The sequence below is a fragment of the Equus asinus genome, chromosome 21 (assembly GCF_041296235.1).
Source record: "Equus asinus isolate D_3611 breed Donkey chromosome 21, EquAss-T2T_v2, whole genome shotgun sequence".
NCBI lineage: Eukaryota > Metazoa > Chordata > Mammalia > Perissodactyla > Equidae > Equus > Equus asinus.
The window spans coordinates 30,083,914-30,101,605 of NC_091810.1; the positions used below are offsets into that span (position 1 = coordinate 30,083,914).

Consider the following 17,692-nt stretch of genomic DNA (forward strand, 5'->3'; position numbering starts at 1 on the left):
TTTCCAGTTTATGTGTTTGATGTCTGTCTTTTCTGGTCAGTTACCGGACCACGAGGACAGACCCAGTGGCAGTACCTGGCATAGAGCTGGGTATGAAAGACTTGCTGAACAAATGAACACCGTCAGAGGCTCTTGTTCCCACCCCACACCCCCGGGCCCCCCAGCGCGCTCCCCCAATGTGGCCACAGCGCCTGGCGCGTAGTAGGCGCTCCCTAAACATCTGTAGAGCAAATGAGCTGCAAGTTTTCGGCGCGGAGCACGTGGAGCTTTGGAAACCAGGACGGCCGATGAAGTGGGTGTCAGATCACAAAAGCGACCCGGGCGCGTGCGACAGGCGGCGGCGGGCGAGAGGCGAGAGCGCTGCAGGGCGCGGGGCGCGGCGCGGGGGGCGCTGCCTGCGTGGCGCCCGAGGCGGGGGCGTGGGGGCCGCGCGCCGGCACGTGCTCGGCTTGGCTCTGCTCGGCCGCTGGCGGGGCGGCGGGGGGCGCGCGGGTGCGCGTGCGGGCGCGGGGTGTGTGCCCGCGCCGTGCCCCCTGCGCGTGCTGCCAGGCGGGCGCCGGCGTGAGTCACGGCCCTGCTGCCTTTATAACGGCCGCGAGGCGCGCGGAGCCGCCCGCCCGACCGCTGCTCCGCGCTCCGGCGAGCGCGCCCGGCCCGCGCCCCCAACGTCCCCCAACCGCCGGCCAGGCCCGAGGGCGCCATGAGGAGCCCGCGCTGCGCCCCGCTGCTGCTCCTGCTGCTGCTGCCGCCGCTGCTGCTCACGCCCCCCGCCGGGGACGCCGCCGTCATCACCGGGGTAAGCGGCCCGGGCGCACCTGTCTGCCCCGCTGCGCGCCCGCTGCGCCCCGGGCGCTGGGCAAGGGGACGCGAGGGGCACGGGAGGGTCGCCCCGGGCGGGGACACCTGCCTCAGTCGCCTCTTGGCGCACTTGCAAGAGCGCGCTGCTCCAAAAGCAGCAGACGGCCCGGGAAGAAAAAGGGACCCAAGTGTCACCCCACCGCTTTCATCACCACCTCTCCCGCTTGCTTCCCCCTTATCCCCCTGCAGCCTCTCTCCCTGGGTTTGGTCTCTTTTTCTGTTAAGCAGAGAGAAGTTTTCTTTCAGAGTCTTCTCAAGCGCTTTTTCGACCTTCTAGCCTTGAACCTTAAAATTTCAGGACTCCTTCCTGAAACGCAAGGAGCAAGACGAATACCCCAAATCCCGAGTGTTAAGACCACAGTGAGGAGTTTGCTCCCCAATGCATCCTCCGCAGAAACCCTTTGAAATAACTTGGTCGTGTGGGCGCTTCCTGCTGGGTTCCAGGGCTTTTTTTTTTTTCAGCATCTTGAGGTTCTCCCCGTAAAAGTTTTCCATTTCCAACTCCTGATAAAGCACCTCCAGCGCTCCCGCGTGATTATGGAGCAGGTTGCCATGTAGATGTTTCGACTTAAGACGCCTTCATCATTTGCGGAGATGGGAACTAGTTCAAGCCCCTGCTGCTCCCACCAGCAGTTTTCTTTGTGTGAATCTGAAGGATGAGTTTACAGTACAAAGTAGAAAAGTCTAGTCTTCTTTACATCAGCAGTGCAAAACCGCTGCCATTTCCTGGTGGTTCAACTGCTTCACTCTTTTTTTTAAAGTCTGAAATTATTTTACACCTCCCTTAAATTATTTCGAATACCTAAGTGCACATTATAGGATTCAAATGAAACTTCTATGTTGAAATGATGATATGTGGATAATGAAATAACCTTTAAATTTAAGGGAAATGTCTTTTTGTCTTGAGAAACTAAACCTCTTCTTGTCTCCATGTTCATTAATAGGCTTAGAGCATAGTGAAAGCTCTTGTACTTTAACAATATTTAGTTGTATCCAATAGATATTTAGTTATGTGTCATGTTATTTACTAGAATAGTTTCGAGGTTTTTTAAAAAATATATTTGAATAGCTTTGTCAGTAGCCAGTCCATGTGGTTGAAAAGAAGTTTTTACAGGTCTTTCTAATACATGAGAATTGAAACATGATTGGTTTTTTCTCCCCTCTTCCCCTGCTGGCTCATTTTAAATTTCTGCTAATCCTCTGAGCCCAAAATTCCTGTGCGATATAAGTATCTTTTTGTTCCATTCACAGGACAACACTGTTTGAATAGATCTGCAATGGGTTAAGGATGAAGGGCATTAGGAAAACAGCTGTCTAATTAAAAATATATAAACCTAGGCAATTCTTTGTAAATATTTCCAAGAACTGGAGCTTTTTGTTAAAGAATGAAATTTTACCACATTGGATGTTTATCTGTTAGAAAGGTTTAGACTGAGCTTATTATATAGTTATGTGTGCTGTTTTTGTTGTTTTAACTCAGCATTGCAAAAAGAATTTTAAAAAATTTCTCTAAAGCAACGTGGCAATAAAGAAATGTAGTTATGTCTCCATGACAGGAACCATCTGGAGTCAAATGAAAAACTCAGTAACTTATCTAGATACATCGTGTATAGGATGTTAAACATCCAAGTGATTGATTGAATTTTAAAAGATTTTGGCTGGATTTTGATTGTCTTATAAAAAGAGCTGGTGGGGCTCCGTAATTCCTGGTCTTGAGCATCTGTTGAAATAAAATACTGCCTGAAACCTTCACCTTAAATATTTACCTTTTTTTAGTAATATGTGTAGTTATTTAAAAATTGATTTATATGTCCACATAGATTTGTTAAAAGCATATTGGAAAAGATTGCGTACTGAACATCTCGTTTATGGAATGTAATGGCCACGTATACATGATTTCTGGCATACAGATAAAAATTGGAAAATGGAAATGTTATTTTCCTATAAATGTTCACACACCCCAAGGTCAAAATTGTGGTTTTGGTCCAGATACTTGTTTTAAATAGCCTGAGAAAAAAAATTCTAATCGGGGAAATAGACCAATTCTAAAGCAAGATATTTAGTTGGTCACTTTTAATGAAAAATAACAAACAAGGGTGTGCCCATATATTTATGTTTTGAGAAGCCCCCCAAACTAAGAACTTTGGAGTGTTTTAGTTGTTTCCAATAAATGTACATTTAAATTTGGGTCTGAATTATAGACTTTTTAATTTCTTACATACATAGTACAGGATGTTTTTACCTTATCATTAGCAAAACAGATTACTGCCTTCCATTCGAACAAAGCATCCTATTTTTTTTTGTTGGTTCTAGGAAAGAACAGTAGTTCTTCAGATCTATTTTCATGCAAATAAATTTAGACTTCATTATTTCCATTTAGTAGGGTATGTGAATTCCTCCATAGTTGATTCTTTGATTATGTGTATTTACAGTTTTTATGTTGGGAACAGATGCCTTGAGTAAGCACTGTTGATAGCTGCATGTGTCACTTGCGTTTCTAAATCTGATGGATCTTATAGAATAGTTCAGCTGAGTTTGCAGTGTACACAAAGGTATATCCTAAGCCAATAATTACCTTTTTGCGGGTTACTCACCCCAAAAAAGAGTAACATAAAGGCAAAAGTCTTGGTCTGTCCACTCTCACCCTATGAGATTTCTTTCTTTAAAGAGGAAATGGTGAAAATCAAGTCAGTGGTGTGAGAAACATCAAGTCTCATGAACCAAAATGCAAATATTTGAAAGAGAAAATGAGCACTTCTGAAATTTACATCAGTGCCTTTATGTGTCTGGAGCATTTCATGCCAGATTTAGAGACCGTTTAAATCCCTTTTTAACATTGGGCCCAATGTGTTCTGCAGTTAATAGTCATAAAATCCTGTGATTCGATTTATGTCGTTCCTAATGGCCATGTATGGTATAAGACTAATATAGACTCTTTCTTCAAGTTCAAAGCCAATTCAGCCATAAAGCACTAGAAAAAGCAAGCTGCTTTTGTTTTTTAAAAAATCCTTGTTTATTTAAGATTTTCATAATGTGTGGGCCATTATCTAGGCCATTTTTTAAAAACTAGGAAAATCTCTTCGGATCAGATTTTATTGTGAAAATGTGCAAAGCAAATGCAAGTGAAGATTACAGTTCTTTTTTATATATGTGATTATTAAAATCATAGCAGTTGGAATACCCTATGACCCAGCCATCCCATTACTGGGTTTCTATCCTAAGAACCTGAAATCAGAAATCCCAAGAGTCCGTTGCACCCCTATGTTCATCGCAGCATTATTTACAATAGCCAAGACGTGGAACCAACCTACATGCCCAGAAACTGATGATTGGATAAAGAAGATATGGTATATATACACAATGGAATACTACTCAGCCATAAAAAAAGACAAAATTGGCCCATTCACAGCAACGTGGATGGACCTCGAGGGTATTATGTTAAGCGAAATAAGCCAGTCAGAGAAAGACGAACTCTATATGACTCCACTCATAGGTGGAAGTTAGTATATTGATAAGGAGATCTGCTCGGTGGTTACCAGGGAAAAGGGGGGGTGGGGGGAGGGCACAAAGGGGGAAGTGGTGTACCCACAACATGACTAACAAAAATGTACAACTGAAATCTCACAAGGTTGTAATCTATCATAACATTAATAAAAAAAAAATGTACTTCAACCAGAAAAAAAAAAAATCATAGCAGTTGGATATTTAAAGAGCATTTTTTTTTTTTTGCCGCTAATTTTAGATTTCCTTAGTTTGAGTCTTCCCCGCTATCTACATTTATCTATTTGTTTATTGCATTTCAGGCCTGCGACAAGGACCCCCAGTGTGGTGGAGGCATGTGCTGCGCTGTTAGTATCTGGGTTAAGAGCATAAGGATTTGCACACCTATGGGCAAAGTGGGAGACAGCTGCCATCCGCTGACTCGTAAAGTTAGTATGTATATTTGTATTCATGGTGGTTCTCTTACGTTTTGGTGCTTTAACTCTGAGCAAGGTGTGTATGACATGACCCCAGGGCAATGTGCGTGAAATGGGAAGTTAGAGAAGGTGACAACAGAAAACCACCGCCTCTCTCCTCTCTGCTTCTGTTTTAAAGAATTGTGTCCTCTACCATCTTTATTTTGGTGATAATTTTCATATCATTGCTCTCGTGGCATTAGAAACATTTCATTAAAATAATTCTAAACACTTGAATTTGCTTAAAAATTATTTAGGACTATATATATGTCTATATATATGTGACTATATGTGTGTGTGTGTATATATATATATGTACTGTGTATCTTCTTTGCAGACGTCAGAGTCTAGAAGTTCTTGGAAAAGACTTTTGGTATCAGCCCTACCAATGAGGCAGAAGTAAATAAGTTTGTGTTTTGTTTTGCTTTTTTGCAGAACATCATCGAAAATACAATTACTTTTATATCTTAATTTAAAAGTCCTATATTTTGACTCTATCTACAAAAGATTGTTTGTCATCCTAGAGGTTAATGATATTTAATTTTTCAATTTATTTTATTATCTAATAGCTCCACACTACAGTGACCTAAACAACGCTTTTGAAAAGTTATTGACAATGAGTGGCGTGACCGGACAATGGCGGATTGAATGGGGCTCTAGCCGCTGGGTTGCGGGCTCTCCTGTCTGTAGGGGCCAGGCGCATTTACGTGACCTCAGGAGGGGTGGGTTGGAGACAGGAGGGAGCAGAGAAGTCTGTGGCCCCTGGAGAGTCCTTGCCCTTCAGATTCACAACTTTTGAAACACAGTTTGATGTCAGCAGAATCTCCTGGGGATGCCAGGTTGCAGCGTCTTGCTCTCCCAGTCCCACCCCCTGGTCTTACCCAGCAGGAAAGTGAAGTCCAGAGGCACCGAAGGATGCGTCCGAGGCTGGGTGGCTGGTGGAGGCCCAGCTCAGTCTGTCTGCCACGTTCTCTCTACACATTGTGTACTCTCATTTTAAAATAGACTGAATATTTTCAAAGCAAACTGAATTCTACCTTCTACCTTTTTTTTTCTCATGTCATAGAGTTTAAAACTGTGGTAGAGCCAGACATCTTTCCTGTATTCCACAGTTGCAGAAAGCAGTTACTGTTCGGGCATTGCTGGAATGAACCTCATGAAATAAACTGGCTTAGGTTTAGTGCTGTGAGCTGTAATAGGGACTCTGGTTGTTTGGACCCATCTGAAGACTGAATTTGGCTTTCCTGTGGTTTCCTTGAGAAATACTTCCTGTTACGTGTAGACTGTGCCTCCCCATGCTTTTACCACTCGAGACTAGACTGTCATTTTTAAACATGACATGCACCTTCTATTCTTGGCTGTTTTAGAACGGGAAAGGTTCTAAACCATTAGTCGTCTGTCTCCATGCCAAACTCCCCACGAGGAGGTGAAGCTGGCCCAGCCACCTTTGGCACTAATCTCCATTTTTTCATCACCCTTATCGAATGTGAGTCATCTTTTGTACGTTTGAACCGCTGTCGCTGAAAAGTTTACTCTTGACTCAGCCTTCTCCTTTAAGAACGAGGTTGTTTTCGTCCAGTGTCGGTATAACCTCACACGCCCCAGGTACTAGAACCATGCAGCCTGTTTGCTAAAACAAGTGACGAGTGACACAGTCCGTGGAACTGTTTTTGTATTAACAGCAGTAAGAGTTGCCACTTGTTGAATGCAGTGATGTACCAGACGCTCTGTGGTAAATGTTATATTTCTTGTTTAATACTCACAACAAGTCTGTGAACTGGGTTTATTTTTGTCGTGCTTTCCATACAACAGTAAGCCCTGGAGGGCTTTCATAACTGGTTGAGGTCGAAGGTAATAGGTCAGAGGGCAGGCACTGGACTGGACTTCTTTCTGAGGCGCCGTTGTCTCTGCGGTCTCAACCACCATACTCTTCTACCTCCGTGAAAGCTATCATGTTTAATTTGAGCATTTTTTAGTCAAGTTAACCAAAACTGATTCGTGTGGGTAAAATGGTCACTGAAATAAAGGATAGCGGTCCAGAGTGGGAATTCGTCTCATCCTATAGTTCCGATGAGTTTTCCAAATTTGAGGTATCTTTAAAAGAGAACCAAATTCTGTTTCCCCGGTTCCTATATAGTTTCTGGTTCAGGTTTAGTGCAGGGTCAGATCTGAAAGTAAACAAAATCATTCTTCTCCCAAAAGTCCACAGGCAGCTCTACGCTTTTGATTTTATCAAGGTTTTAATAATGAAGCCTTTAATAACAGATTATGGTTTTCATAGCAGAATTAAATGATAGAAGAACTGAAAAAAATAAAGTTTTACATCTGATCTGAACTTTCCTCATATTCAGATCCCCACTTGAAATGTGTTTCTAGGGGCCGGCCCCGTGGCCAAGTGGTTAAGTTCACGCTCTCCGATTTGGCGGCCCGGGGTTTGGCCAGTTCGGATCCTGGGTGCAGACATGGCACTGCCCATCAGGCCACGCTGAGGCGGCATCCCACATAGCATGGCCAGAGGCGCTCACAACTAGAATATACAACTATGTACCGGGGGGCTTTGGGGAGAAGAAGAAAAGAAAAAAGATTGGCAACAGATGTCAGCTCAGGTGCCAATCTTTAAAAAAAAAAAAAAAAAGAGCTGACTCTTTCTCACCAGTGTCAGACTACTTCTAAAAAAAAAGAAAGAAGAAATGTGTATCTAGAACTCAGTGTTACAGCTTTTCCCATTGGTTATTTTACTGTCTTGAATATACATTTTCATAGGTCATTTCAGTGACCCGTTTTTAGTCCCAGAGTTGTTACTTGTACTGGATGAAATTAACCTATCATGGTAAAAATCTAGTTTCTTCCAGAATATCTCTTGACTATTTTCTATTCAAAACAACTTGAGAAAAAATTTTTTTATAAATATATCCTAGTGAAATTCTGCTCTGAAGTTTAATGGCTCATTAGTAGATGGTACAAATGTAAACACCCTATAGAAAATTCTGTTTTAATGTGATGTATTCATTCCCCCATTTTTTTTAGAAAAAATGAATTAACTCATTGTAGTCACAGGGATTCGTGTTTTAAAAACACAGGCTATGAATACGTGAAGGTTACACCTGTTCACATTTTAAACTTTCCATTCTGGTTTGACTTAGTCATTAACCACAGAAGTCTGTTGTTTTAATAAAGTGAACAATATTTGATGAATGAAATTGAGAACTGTCAGTAGGAACTGATGGCCACGGAGTTCAGCTCACTATTTTATTCCAGATGCATCAATTAACTTGTACCGTTTAAAGTCACTGTTTGGCTTTCATTCTGTAATTGTACAGTTTTTAACTTTACATTTGGTAATTCAAAACCGGAATAAAATATAAGTCCACCTAAGAAGAACAGGATGCATGTTTTCTAAACACAGTTTTAAGCAAATAATAGTTTTAGCCTGTATTCATTTTGAAGAATTAATTTTTTATCAAGAATGAGTTACTGAATCATTTGTCTATGGGGAATACTTGGCTGTTTTTAAAAAAAAACTGCTAATTTCTATTAATACCTACACTTTTCAGAGTGTACAAAGATTGGCCATTTCCATCCCATTCTGATTACTGATTGACTTTGGAAGTTTATGATTATGTGATTAATACTCATATTTTTATTGCTTATTATGTTATTAATTTTTTCAATTTAAATAGCTGTTTCCTCAAAAAAATTCATCTTGTTTGTTTATTTTGCTCCATGTTTTATGTTAAAATTTTTAGCATTAGTTTTGCTTTTTTTTTAGCTGCATTTTAAAACTTGACCAATACATTTTCCTTTTCTGAAGAAAAATATTTCAGGTTAAAATGTAGATCTTGTTTGTGTAAAAAAAAAAAGTGGAAGACTTAAAAAATTATTAGCTCTTTTTATTTTAGAACCAACCTAAATGGATGGTTGGTTCTAAAATACACAATTTCAGAATAGAGTATAAAATTTTTTTAAATACTAACTAAAATATAACTAATATAACTACAAAATTTATTGAAAGATGTGTGGTAGAAAGCACAGTATGCTAATTTCCTCACCTTTCTTGTCACGGATGTCAAGAGCCACCATCTCCATTTGGCAGCATCGTAGCTGCGATTACAGGTTCAAATCGACAGAGGGACTCACAAGACATTAAGTGTGCTTGAGTCTGGTGCAGGGTTTCTCAGCCTGGGCTCTGTTGACTTTTTAGGCTAGCTAACTCTTTGTTGTGGGGGCTGTCCCGTGCACTGTAGGACGTTTAGCAGCATCCCTGAGCTCTATCCACTAGATGCCAGTAGTCCCCCTCCCCCAGTTGTGACAACCAAAAACGTCTCTAGACTATGACAGATGTCCCCTGGGAGGATTTGTGGGGTGCAAGTTGCCCTGGTTGGGCACCACTGGTCTAATGCTACATTTACAGGCTTACAGGACACAGTATAGGAGATGCAGCATCCTGATTTCATTGGGAGCTTAGCAGCTACCCAAGCGCACAGCTGCTTTTGCCTCTCATCCACATAGGGTGCTTGTGGCTGCCACAGATGAGAGACAGGGTGTGTGGGGGCTTCCCTTGACCCACGGAAGCTACTGCCATTATTTCTTGCAAATCTTTTATGGCTTCCTAGTCCCAGAGGCCCAGGGGCATGAACAACTCCCCCAACCCACTGAGGCCAACCCCATTCCCTGTTCTCCTTTAGTCTTTCCAAGGACACAGTGCAATGGGAGGCCCAGGGCCATGTCAGGGCGCCTCCAACAGCCAGGGCCATGTGTTAACCCTTTACTCACAAGAGGGGAGTAGGTAAATAATTGCATTATTTAAAGTTATATGAATATATACCTATTCCAAAAGAATTTGAAGAAACAATTTGAAACTTTACCAAATTAAGATACAATGGCGCTCTTCATAGTTATTAAAACCAGAAAGTGTGGGAGTGTAGGATTTTTAATTTTTATTTAATGCACTATTATACCATTTGAATTTTTTTGAACTATGTACTTCTATTGAAAAAGCTGTAACAAAACTGATTTTATCAAAAAATATAATAAGACCAGTGCTTTTTATGTCACATGACTAGGCTTTTTTCCATGTATCTCATTATATTTTCTTCTTTGACGTAATTGGCTGTTTTGAGAGAAATCACAAAAAATACTTTTGTTTCATATCAGTGCTATTTTCTCTTTTAAAGTGTTGCAAGTGGATAAGAATCATACCTTCCTGAAAGTGCTGAAGGTTCTGCCTTGGGAATTTCTAGAATTTACTGTTTGGAATTCTAGGCTATTGGAAACGTTGAGTTGAATGCATAGTTGGTTCTAAAGTAAACCATCAAGTTTGGGCTGAATGGCTAGCTCCTTGGCTGTATTCATACATCTGAATATGCGTCTTCTGTAAACACTCTGTCATGCATTTGTGACCTTCAGACACCTATTAGGGTCGTCACACAGTGTGTGTAGATCTAGAAGTGAGTAGGCCGTTCAACAAATGGGCCAGTATCTACTGAGCGTATCAGATCAGAAATCGTGGTCTTTGTGGTTAGGAGCTCAGAGATGGAAGGGGAGGAGGGAAACTGCCACGAGCTGGTGCAGTTAAGAAAGGCTTGTGGGAGGGAGGGAGGAAGAAACGCAGACTGGATCTTAACAAGGGAACCGGATTCCTGAAGAAAAAGAAAAGGGCATCCAGGTAAACGAGGACCTCCAGGACAGTCTAATCCTGATGTTAAGGTTGGTTGGGACAGATCTCGGTTGAAGTTTATACAATCTTGGTGCCCTCAATAAGAAACTGAATAATACAAAGATGTTTTTGAAAGTGTCACAAAAACATATGAGCTTGTGGACACACTGCTGGGGTCCCTTCGAGGCCCTGGAGGGGCCTACACAAGTGAGGGCCTGTGGCTTCTTCGGCTGCGGTGTAGATCCGTCTGAGTTTGGTGTTGTGAGTCACGTTGGCCCTGCCCAGTTCCGGGAAGCGGTGTGCAGGTCAGGGGAAGCCCCAGGACCTGAGAAGGTCACCCCTTTACCTTCAGGGAGTTCACAGCCTATGGTGGGGGCATTGGTGAAAGACGGACATTTGACAGATCTTTTCTTTGAGTGTCTCCTGTGTACCAGGCTGAGTGCTATGTGGTCGTAACTAAGAGTCCCTTTCTGAGAGAGCTTGGAGTCTGGGAAGGGGTGCTGTTTGAGAAGAGAGCAAAATTTGGAAGAAAGTAGGACTGGGTTTGACTATGACATGTTCCCTTTTTAGCTGGGTGACCTCAGGCAGGCACATTACTTCACCTCCGGAGGAAGCCGCTTAGCTTGTGTCAAAACAAGGCAGAAATCTGGCACACGGGTTTGGTGTGATGTTCAGACACGATGCCTTATGATGCTTGGCCCGTGGCAGGCTGCCAGTTTGACATTCCTTTTCTGCTGCTTTCAAGGCACGAAGAACCAACCTGACAGGCCAAGGAGTAACCGGGGTGTCATGATACACCAAGCGCAAGACTGTAAGCACCATGAGGGTACTTAGTAGTAGCTGACACTATCTTACTGGTTATCTATATTTCGTCAGTAAAATTTAAACTCCATGGTGGGCAGGGGCCTCTTCCTGTTTGTTCATCACTGTGTCCACAGCACCTAAAACACGGCCTGATATGTCGGTGACACTCAGTAAATGTCTCTCGAAACAATGAGTAAAAGAAATGTGCTTGGTGTTTTCCATGTGTAACAGCTTGACATGCTCCTGAGAGTTGTAGTTCACTTATTTCAGGCTCCTTTTCCTTGAATATTGCCGCGTGTGTTCGTTTGTCTCAACCTCGGCCCTGTTTGGCATTTGGGGCCGGATACATCTTTGCTGTGGAGGGGTATCCTGTCAGTTGTAGGATGTTTAGCAGCATCCCTGGCCTCTACCTACTTGATGTTATTAACACCTCTTCCTCCAAGTTGTGACAAACAAAAACATCTCTGGACAGATGTCCCCTGGGGGCCAGAATCGCCCCCAACTGGGAACCGCTGGCCCATGCAGTAGTTTCAGGCTTAGTGAAAAGAAGCTCTTAAAGTCTTAGGGTCAGGATGGATCGTAAAGGTCGTGGGTTATACCTTCTCTACTATCCATTTATAAGTGTCCAAGCCAATCCAGCTGCACCCACCTCCTCTGACATATTCTCAGTGCCAACAAATGAGCCAGCCAGCCATGCACCCTTTGACACACACAGTGACGGAACCATTCTGAGCACATGGCTGCATGGAGCCGGCCAGGCATGGTGCCCATGTGTAAACACTGTCGTTAACGCCTCGAAAGCAATGCCCTTGCAAAAAGATGGAGTTGGAACAGCTCTGCCTGATCGCCACATTCATGCCCTGCCCTCCTACTGCTTCCCTTTCTTCCCTTTGTTTTTATTGATCTCAATCATCTCCCTGGCCCTTCCAGAACCATTTTGAAAATGGAAGGCAGGAAAGAAGAAAGAGGAAGAGGAGAAAAAGGAAAAAGGAGGTAAGAAGAACATGAGTGTGGTACCACCCAAAGATAACACCCAAAATAATTAGCCTTGACCATCGTTGGGCTCCGTAGAGTTGGGTCTGTCCTATCAGTGCAACCTAAAGATGAGGTTGGAATGGTTCTGCCACTGTCTGCAGGCAGGCTTTCTCTAGGGAGAAAGAAATTGTTTAGAAGGCATCTGGAAGGTGCATCTCAGAGTTTCCCATAAGGACAGATAATTGGTTTGGGGCGGCCTCTTTTAGTGGAATAGAATAGGAAATACTCTAGAATGATACCTAATAAAGCATTTGAGTTGGGAAACAGGAAGGATGCATTTTTCTGCCCTGTGTAAACTGTAGAAGGATCCCTGAGGTATGAGTCTGTAATAGCTTGCCTCTCTCGCATTACCCTGAATCGGAGTAATTTGCCATCTTGTTTCATTGACTATCAACTGCCTCCAGGCCTGGGGTTCAACTTTCTCCCTCTAACTTGCAAAGCAGGCAGATTCTCAAGAGGGCGCCATTCCCAGGGGAGGGAGAATGATTTTTGCTCTTCACCTCTAGAAATCATACATATTTTGAGGGTTCTGCACTTGTCCCTGGCACAGAGAACTACCATGCCGGTTACTGGTTGACCTCCTCGACCCAGCTTCTCTGGTGGCAGGGCTCTTAGAAATATCAGTTCAGTGACTCTTGGAATGAAGCTGACGTTTCACTGCTGGCTCTCCCTGTGTCAGGGTTTGGTTTGTTCCGTTTCTGCAAATCAATCTTACCTCCTTCCCTAATTTTCCTTTTGTTCCCCCCCAACCATCACCACTGGAATTTTGACTCCTTCTGACATCTGTGTGTGAACTTATATATCCCTCATTGTCAGTGAATTTGCATTTGCTCATTGTATAGATGTGGTCATGCCCATAATGTTATGCTCTCTTTGAGGAGCTTCAGCAGCAACTAAAATGAGAAAAGTAAAAGGCCGTATCGTATAGCTTGGTGGTTAAAAGCTTGGTCTTTCTGATCCAGCTGCCAGCCAAGCTGCAAGTTCTGGAGACCTTGGGCAAGTTACTAATCTCTCTGTGCCTCAGTCTCTCATCTGTAAAATGGGTGTAATTAAAGTATTTGCTGTCTTCACGAAGTGGTTGTAGAGATGGGAAAGGATAATCCATGGAAAACTGCTGAGCATATGGCTTGATGAATAGTTAACATTCAATAAATGCTAGCTAGTATTATTAAAAGAAACTTCTCAAGAATAGTTTGGCTTTTTTTGGTTTTTTTGATGTTTCCTGCTCTGACTCAGTGTTCTGTTTTATTTTAGGTTCCATTTTTTGGGCGGAGAATGCATCACACGTGTCCATGTATGCCGGGCTTAGCTTGTTTACGGACTTCGTTTAATCGATTTATTTGTTTAGCCCGAAAGTAATCACTTTGGAGTAGAAACTTGAAATGTGAACAGCCGCACGATGTCTGTAAAGTCTATTTACTTGTGATTGTGCCAAACAAGTAAGATGCCAGAAAGAAATGCTGTTGCTTCCTCAACTTTCCAAGTAACAGTTCTAGCTTTGATTTTTAAATGATGGTTTTTTTAAATTGAAAGAGGATTTTAATTTTGGATAGAAATGTAAAGTGCAAGGCATTATGGAACCAGTTCTCATTTTCCTGTTTGTGTTTTGGTTTGGTTTTGCTTTTTTTTTTTTTTAATGCCAATAACTCACCCATTTTCACAAAAATGAGGAGAACAAGAATTTGATATTTTGTTACAGAAACTTATTTTTCCTTAAACCCCTGTCCCCAAGCCCTGCCCCCAGATACACACACACACACACACACACACACAGCCCTTTGAGTCTCGTCTCTCACTCGTCAAGGAATTTTAAGTCCGTCACTTTATTCTTTGCCATTTCCCTCTCTGACCTTCTAGCATTTTAAAGTGTGCGCGTGGGGTCCATGTCCTTTAACTTGCTGGCAGAATCACTGACAAGAATCAAGCTTTTTGCTTGATACTTAAACAGTGGAAAGAGTCTAGTGGAACCAGCTGCTCCAGACTTCTCTTCTGTGGGGTGGAGGTTGGGGTGCTTCTGAATTTCCACTCAACTTGCCTCTGAGATGGACTTCAGGTCTGCTGTTTGACTGGGGTGAGGACAGGAGGCATGGAAAGTCAAATTAGTTTAGTCCAGATTTGTAGATTTGGGTTTTTTTTTTTTTGAAGGCTTTTCTAATACAAGATTACATTTATTTCTCTTTCTCTTTATAAAACTTTTTTTTAAAGTCTCATAGTTAGAGATGTTCCAGAAAATGTCACTTGAAGAGGAAGTATTGATTTTAATCTGGCATAACACTAGTTACCATTTTTAAATCGGTATTACGTTGTAATTTAAACTTTATCTGTAACCAAAAGGTCTGTTGTAATGGATTGCCTGACATCCTGCCATTTGTACCTATATCAATATTGTGTAAAAATTCTGTATCAGAATAATGACAGTATTGTATATCATTTGATTTATTTTAATATTATATCCTTATTTTTGTCACTGTTGTCGTCAGTTTTTATTACAAGGAAACTCCTCTATAGCTCACATTCTAAAGTGGGTAAAGACTCCAAAGTTGGTAAAATAGCACTAACGGCATGTGCATTTTCATTTTACATACAGGAAAGTTCTGTTTGCATGAATTTTAAGGTAGTACAAAAAATAAACAGTGTGTAAATCAGTGAGGTTTTGGAGCACAACGGAAAATTATGACATGCAAAACTGACTGTAATCAGGAATGGACTCATGGGATTTCACTGTGTTGATCTGGCCAATAGTGCCGGAGTGTTTGTCATGGTTAGGCAGGTGCTAGCCAAAAGGCGATGCCCATGTAGCCTGGCCTTGAAAAACCCACGGAGTATTGTAAATGATTGAAGGTCGCAAATAAACAACTTATGAAATGTGTTCAACTGACTAAACTTGACCATGCCAACCCACTAACTGTTTCCAAAAAAAAAAAAAACTGTCCATTTTGTAGTTCTTTACTCAGCCAGGGCTTACAATTGTACATTGTGTGTAACTTTACCCTTGGGGTTAACATGTCCCATGAATGTATGGGATTTTGCTGTGCTAATTGCCATACTTCGTCATAGAAGTATTATTTTTGGTTCAGTTAGTTTGTTTTCAAGAAGCTTTCCTCAGCCCAATGGTGTAGTGGTTGGGTTTGCGTTCTCCACTTCAGCAGACCGGGGTTCCTGGATTTGGATCCCGGGCATGGACCTACACACTGCTCATCTGCCATGCTGTGGCAGAAACCCACATACAAACTGGAGGAAGATTGGCACAGATGTTAGCTCAGCAGCAGTCTTTCTCAAGCAAAAAGAGGAAGATTTGCAACAAAGGTTAGCTCAAGCCCAATCTTCCTCACCAAAAAAAAGAAAGAAACATTCCTCAGTGAATTTGTTGAAAAAAAATTCAAGTGGAATTGTGGGAAAAGAAACAGGCACTTCCATAATTTTGCTAAATGTTGTTTTTATATAGTGTTTGATACATCCTTTTTCATAAGTGGTGAAAACTTAATAGGGTCAATCATCGATTTTCACCCAAGTTAGAAAACATATAGCTAATTTTTATAAAATTTTACTTTTACGGATACCAACTCAATTTTTCTAAAAATCACTACCTAAAGAAGTAGACTGGGGCCAGCCCAGTGGTGCAGCAGTTAAGTTCGCATGCTCTGCTTCAGTGGCCCGGGGTTCACTGGTTTGGATCCCCAGTGCAGACATGGTACTGCTTGGCAAGCCACGTTGTGGCAGGCATCCCACATATAAGTAGAGGAAGATGGGCATGGATGTTAGCTCAGGGCCAGTCTTCCTCAGTAAAAAGAGGAGGATTGGCAGCAGATGTTAGCTCAGGGCTAATCTTCCCCAAAAGAAAAAAGTAGACTGTGTGTTCATAGCCAAGAGAACTGTACCTACTGACTCACTGCCATCCAAAGAAAAATGGGACTTTGTCATTTGTTACCTTTCCCCTGGGTTATTATTTTTATTGAGGAGTAATGCTCCCTTTTTTTAGTGTACAGTTCTATTTTGTTATTATTTTTTAACTTTTTGTCAAAATTAATTTCAAATAATTGTTTCAAAAAACTTGTAATCATGCGTCATGGAGGTTCATACAAAGTTTAGTGCTGTAAAGATCATAGTATTGCTGCTTCTAGCCCTGGGGATAGTCTCTCCCTGAAGCTGGGACTTCATTGGCCAGAATTTCTATAAGGTTAGGTAAAGTGAGAATTTACACAAGAAAAACTAAGTCAACAATCTACGGTGATGTAATTTTTTTTTGCTGAGGAAGATTCTGCCTGAGCTAACATCTTTGGTAAAGTTACTCTTTTTTTTTCTCCTTGAGGAAGATTAGCCCTGAGCTGACATCTGTGCCAATCTTCCTCTATTTTGTATGTGGGGCACCGCCACAGCATAGCTGGTGAGTGGAGTAGGTCTGCACCCGGGATCTGAACCTGTGAACCCCGGGCCGCGGAAGCAAAGCACCCGGAACTTTAACCACTACAACACAGGGCCAGGCCCTACTTTGAGGTAAATATTGTGAATGGATTCCATCTATTCTAAGGTAGAAATAGATCTGATGCCAGAAGCTACGGACCAAATTCAAGTGCAAATTTGAATTTCTTTGCAAACTTTGACTTTCATGAAAAATGTCATTTCTGACTTCTACCTTTTTTAAAGTAGCATTTTTTTAACCATAGAAAAATTTGTGCCAAAACCATTTCCATAGAAACCCTCCTGTCTAACTAAAGGTCTCCATCCTTCCAGCATTTCAGTCTATGTAGTCCTTTTGTTGGAACTTGACAAAGTCAGACCAATGATAGATCAAACACGTAAACCAATTTTCCTCCTCATTGATTTTAATATCAGAAATCTCATCCCACTCTTTTCTAGCTTCATTTTATAGAATATTAAAGTTGGGGACCATTTTAATTTTAAAAACAGGACATTTTTGGTATTCAATGAGTGTCACTGTCTAAAATTCACCAGCAACATTTTATGATCTTTCTGTTTCAACATGTTGCCATGTATTTCAGGTAATATCCTCAGAATTAATATTTCTTTCATTCTCTAATATCTTCTCCCTAATTTGTTAATCCTCAGTGCTTCCTTCTGCATTAAAGAGGACTGTGTTTCTTCTAGTATGTTCTCCTGTGTCTCGAAGACAACAATCATTAACAACATAATCCTTAAATTTTATTACCCTCCTCCCTGGCACTTCCAGAGAACATAGTTCCCAGAATCAGAGGTGCCATTAATATGCTGCTCTTGAAGTACCATTCCATTGTTTCCATCATCTGCACCCTCAGAGATTCTGATTCCATTTGTCTGGGGTGAAGCCTGAGTGTTGGGATTTTTTTTTTTAAGCTAATCGTTTAATTCTAAGGTGCCCCATGGTTGGCAGCCACTGAGAAAGAAA

The 17,692-nt window shown here is 41.8% G+C and overlaps 1 protein-coding gene across 2 annotated transcripts; it reads left to right on the forward strand.

Moving 5' to 3' along the window:
- Nucleotides 1-461: 461 nt before the first annotated feature.
- PROK2 (prokineticin 2) lies at nucleotides 462-15,188 on the forward strand. 2 transcript variants are annotated; one of them, XM_044755000.2, is made up of 4 exons: nucleotides 482-796; nucleotides 4,662-4,787; nucleotides 12,205-12,267; nucleotides 13,564-15,178. In XM_044755000.2, the coding sequence occupies exons 1-4, from the start codon at nucleotides 701-703 to the stop codon at nucleotides 13,666-13,668; spliced, it is 390 nt and encodes a 129-aa protein (XP_044610935.1). In that variant the 5' UTR covers nucleotides 482-700; the 3' UTR covers nucleotides 13,669-15,178. The 2 variants fall into 2 exon arrangements, with proteins under 2 accessions (XP_014691563.2, XP_044610935.1); XM_014836077.3 differs by lacking the exon at nucleotides 12,205-12,267 and having other exon boundaries at nucleotides 462-796; nucleotides 13,564-15,188.
- Nucleotides 15,189-17,692: the final 2,504 nt, after the last annotated feature.

Bases quoted from the DNA above. Each gene is read 5' to 3' on its own strand.
- PROK2 (XM_044755000.2), top strand. From the start codon at position 701: ATGAGGAGCCCGCGCTGCGCCCCGCTGCTGCTCCTGCTGCTGCTGCCG. The intron at 4,788-12,204 runs GTTAGTATGTAT...TGGCCCTTCCAG, and splicing joins GCCATCCGCTGACTCGTAAA to AACCATTTTGAAAATGGAAG. The intron at 12,268-13,563 runs GTAAGAAGAACA...GTTTTATTTTAG, and splicing joins GGAGAAAAAGGAAAAAGGAG to GTTCCATTTTTTGGGCGGAG.